Source organism: Tupaia chinensis, unplaced genomic scaffold (assembly GCF_000334495.1).
Source record: "Tupaia chinensis unplaced genomic scaffold, TupChi_1.0 Scaffold000287_1, whole genome shotgun sequence".
NCBI classification, from domain to species: domain Eukaryota; kingdom Metazoa; phylum Chordata; class Mammalia; order Scandentia; family Tupaiidae; genus Tupaia; species Tupaia belangeri.
In genome coordinates, this window is record NW_006159771.1 from 278,597 (window position 1) to 282,385 (window position 3,789).

General features: G+C 66.4%; 1 protein-coding gene across 1 annotated transcript in view; it reads left to right on the top strand.

Annotated features, from left to right (window-relative positions):
* ARVCF (ARVCF delta catenin family member) overlaps positions 1–3,789 on the top strand; it is a gene marked incomplete in the record, with an annotated part of 82,209 nt that overhangs the window by 73,817 nt on the left and 4,603 nt on the right. The window contains 6 exon segments of the mRNA XM_014588567.2: positions 1–106; positions 679–862; positions 1,627–1,744; positions 1,986–2,157; positions 2,731–2,748; positions 3,700–3,771. Coding sequence (XP_014444053.1) covers positions 1–106; positions 679–862; positions 1,627–1,744; positions 1,986–2,157; positions 2,731–2,748; positions 3,700–3,771 — 670 coding nt within the window.

A 3,789-nucleotide genomic window follows, 5' to 3' on the forward strand; every position in this document is an offset into this window, starting at 1 on the left:
CGCGACACCGACAACAAGGCCGCCATCCGGGACTGTGGCGGCGTGCCCGCCCTGGTGCGCCTGCTGCGAGCCGCCAGGGACAACGAGGTCCGTGAGCTTGTCACCGGTGAGTGTGACCCTGCTGCGCCTGTCCTCCAAGAGGGACCGGACCGCGTGGGAGGGGTGGAGCCACCTGGGGCCCCACTGCCAGGAAACGCACCTGAGTCCCAGCTGCTGCAGCTGCTTGCCCTGGGCGGCAGCCATCCAGCCCCAGTGATGTGACAGGTGCCCGATCGGGTCGCTGACGCTGGGCCTCTCAGGCAGGACCCTCCACGCCTGCCCCCTGTGCTCACGTCAGTTTCCTGGGACCCACCTCTCTGGTTCTCACTCCCTGATTGGTGGTGGGCCCACACCCACCTGTGTACACCATGGCTTCGGGAGTGTCAGTCCCTAGCACCGTGTGGCTTCATGGACAATACGCTGGGAAGAGACAGCACCCGCCAAGGCCCCCTCTGCACCCCGACCCTTTGGGGCTCCGTCCCAGCCCCCTGTGTGTTTTGCCCAGGCTAGGGTGGGTCCCCGGAACATTCCCTCCTGTGCTGCCCTGGTTCCAAGAAGGGCGGGAAGCCCTGAGTGCGGTCTGGGCCGGGGAGGCGGTGCCCGGTGTGGTCAGCCCCGGCTGGTCGCCGGCACCCACAGGCACGCTCTGGAACCTGTCGTCCTATGAGCCCCTGAAGATGGTCATCATCGACCACGGGCTGCAGACGCTGACCCACGAGGTCATCGTGCCCCACTCGGGCTGGGAGCGCGAGCCCAACGAGGACTCCAAGCCGCGGGACGCCGAGTGGACGACGGTCTTCAAGAACACGTCGGGCTGCTTGAGGTGTGGGCGGGGCCCAGGCTAGGCCAGGCAGGAGGGAGGAGCTGGGGCCTGCACCTGTCGCACCAGGGCCCACCCCTGGGGAGCCATGGCCTCATGGTCTCGGCGGGCTACCCACGTCTTAGGAGCTTTCCAGCCACCACACAAGTCCTGTAGGTGAGAAGTGGGGCCCGGTGGACTGTCCCTCCCAAGGCACCCTCCAGACAGGTCTCCCACCTGTCTTGTGGGACCCCAAGGTGCCAGTGCGGCCAGCTGCCACCCCGCCACGCCCGCCATGACAGCCAGGGTGGGCGAACCATGACAATCACCTTCACCTGCCTCAGAAACCTGTTTGACTCCTTGCTTCCTGCCCTTCCCCTGCCACCACTGGGAAGCCCTGCCGAGGCCCTGCAGGGTCCTGGTCCCCACAGTCCTGCCTGTCCATCAGCATGGGCCCCAGCGGCCTCACAGGGTCGTGACCTCAGGGCAAGGCAGGACCTAGAACCGCCATGTGGCAGGGTTAGGGGTGTGGCCGGTTCAGGCCTCTTTGGGCCCTACCTCTGTCCCTTTCCAATTCAGCTGAGTCCAGGAAAGCCCATGCCCCTCTTGGAGAGGCTAGGCCAGGGCCCATCTCTGGGGCCACTTAGGCCCTTGTCTGTCATGCTCCGGGCCCTAGGGTCCTGTCCTGTCCTGGTGACCCTGATGGGGCGGGGCAGCTGCAGGGCACAGGTGGGACTGGGGCAGTCTCTCTGGGGCAGGGGTCACCGTGCCTGCTCTCGGTCACCCAGGAACGTGAGTTCAGATGGCGCGGAGGCCCGGCGGCGACTGCGGGAGTGCGAGGGGCTGGTGGACGCGCTTCTGCATGCCCTCCAGTCGGCCGTGGGCAGGAAGGACACAGATAACAAGGTGGGCGGGGCAGGGTGGGGACGTCTCTCAGCCTCCCCCGAGGGTCAGACAGCGCAGGATGGAGCCATGGGGCCGGAGCTGTTGGGGGTACCAAGGGGAATGGGGGATCTGGCCCCACTGTAAAGCTGGCGAGGCCCTGCTCATGTCCGGGGCGTCTTCCCACAGCCCCTTCGTAGCTTAGGCCTCCCTGTCTCCCCCCGGCGCCCCCTGGAGGCCTGCCCCAGCAGCCCCTCTCCCGCAGTCGGTGGAGAACTGCGTGTGCATCATGAGGAACCTGTCCTACCACGTACACAAGGAGGTGCCCGGGGCCGACAGGTACCAGGAGGCCGAGCCCGGGCCCCTGGGCAGTGCTGCGGGTTCCCAGCGCCGGAGGCGGGATGACGCCAGCTGCTTCGGGGGCAAGAAGGCCAAAGGTGGGTGGGTGAGGCTTGGGGTACCACACTAGACCCCCAGCTGTGGGTGGAAGGCACTTTACACCCCACAGGCATTTACAGGGGGACATCTGTCAGCCCCCAGTGGGCCAGTAGAAACAGGGAGCTGAGCCGGGGTCCCACCTGAGGTCACAGGGCCGAAGGGCCAGGCTGCAGGACCCAGACGCAGCCAGGCCACCATCCCCTGCTGTGGAGTTGCTCTGACCCTGAGGAAGGCTTCTGCGGGCTTCGGGGTTGGAAAGCGCCAACAGGCTGTTCGCAGAAGGCGGCTGCACCCCCTCGATGTGGGCTCTTGTGGGGTGTGGGTTCCAGGGACCTGCGACCCCTGCAGCTGCGGTGAAGCCTGTATTCCCTCTCCCTTGCCCCTGAGCCCAGCCTCCCCTTCTGTGTCCCACTGGGGGATGCGCAATCCCCGAACGTAACCGGGGAGGGGGCCCACAACCAACCCGCTCCACCCGGGGTGTGCCGTGGGCACTTAGGCCCCAGGAGGGCATCGGGGTGGGGGCACCCCCTCAGGCTCATCTCCTCTCTCCTGTGCTCCCCCCGGCCGTCCAGAGGAGTGGTTCCATCAAGGTGAGTCCCTGTCTGTCCAGCCGTCCAGGCCTGGCAGCTGCAGCGGGCACCAGGGAGGCTCCCCGCCCCTGCGGCTCAGGCCCTCGTTTCCATGACAACCACAGGGCAGCGGGGTGCGGTGGGCTCCCGGGAAGTCTTCCAGCCTGGGGCCCTGCCCCACCCCCACCCCCTCACCCAGCAGCTGTCTCCATGACAACTGCATGGACACGGCGACAGCAAGCATTTGAGCTCTGGCCTGGTGGAGAGGTTGGGGGCTGCCTTGGGTACCCTCAGGCTGGGCCACTGAGCCAAGCCTGGGGGCCCTGGTGTCTCTCCCTAGGGGATGGGGTGGTGGCTGCCCGGACGGACGGTGCAGACGTCCCACAAGGGTGGATGTCTCAGCCCCTGCCACCTTGCAAAGGGGGGAACCCCCTATTCAAGATGAGGGGAGAGTGGCCGGAAGGCATCAAGCTTGCTGTCAAGAGGGGGTACAAGCCGGGGCTGCACACGCGTGAGGTGGGGTTACTTAGGGGGTCTGTCCTGGGCAGTAGACCTTGGACACATGTACCCAGACAGGGGAGCTTTTCTCCTGGGTGGGACTCTGCCCACCTCGCTATGACCCAGCTTAGCCCTGGCCCTCTCGGCCTGCCCTGTCTGCACACACCTCGTTGGCTGGCATCCAGCCTAGGCTCCTGCCCGGCAGCCATAAGGGAGCCCTCCAGGGGGCCTGTGGCACAGCTCCCAGCTCCTGGCGCGAGATGAGTCCTGGGGGCTCTGCAAGGACAGGATGTGCCCAGGCCTGGCTGCCACCATCGACCTCCCTGTGGCCAACCTGCCTGCTGGAACTCAGAACACTGCCACTCCCTCTTGACCTGAACGTCGGTGTCCGGGCAGGGGAGGGCTTTGCCCACCCTCCTGACACACTCCTGCCCCTACGGGCGTACCTCACTTCCCACCACCCTTGTGTTCTAGGGAAGAAGGATGGTAACATGGACCGGAACTTCGACACACTGGACCTGCCCAAGCGAACAGAGGCTGCTAAAGGTGGGGGGTGGGGGGGAG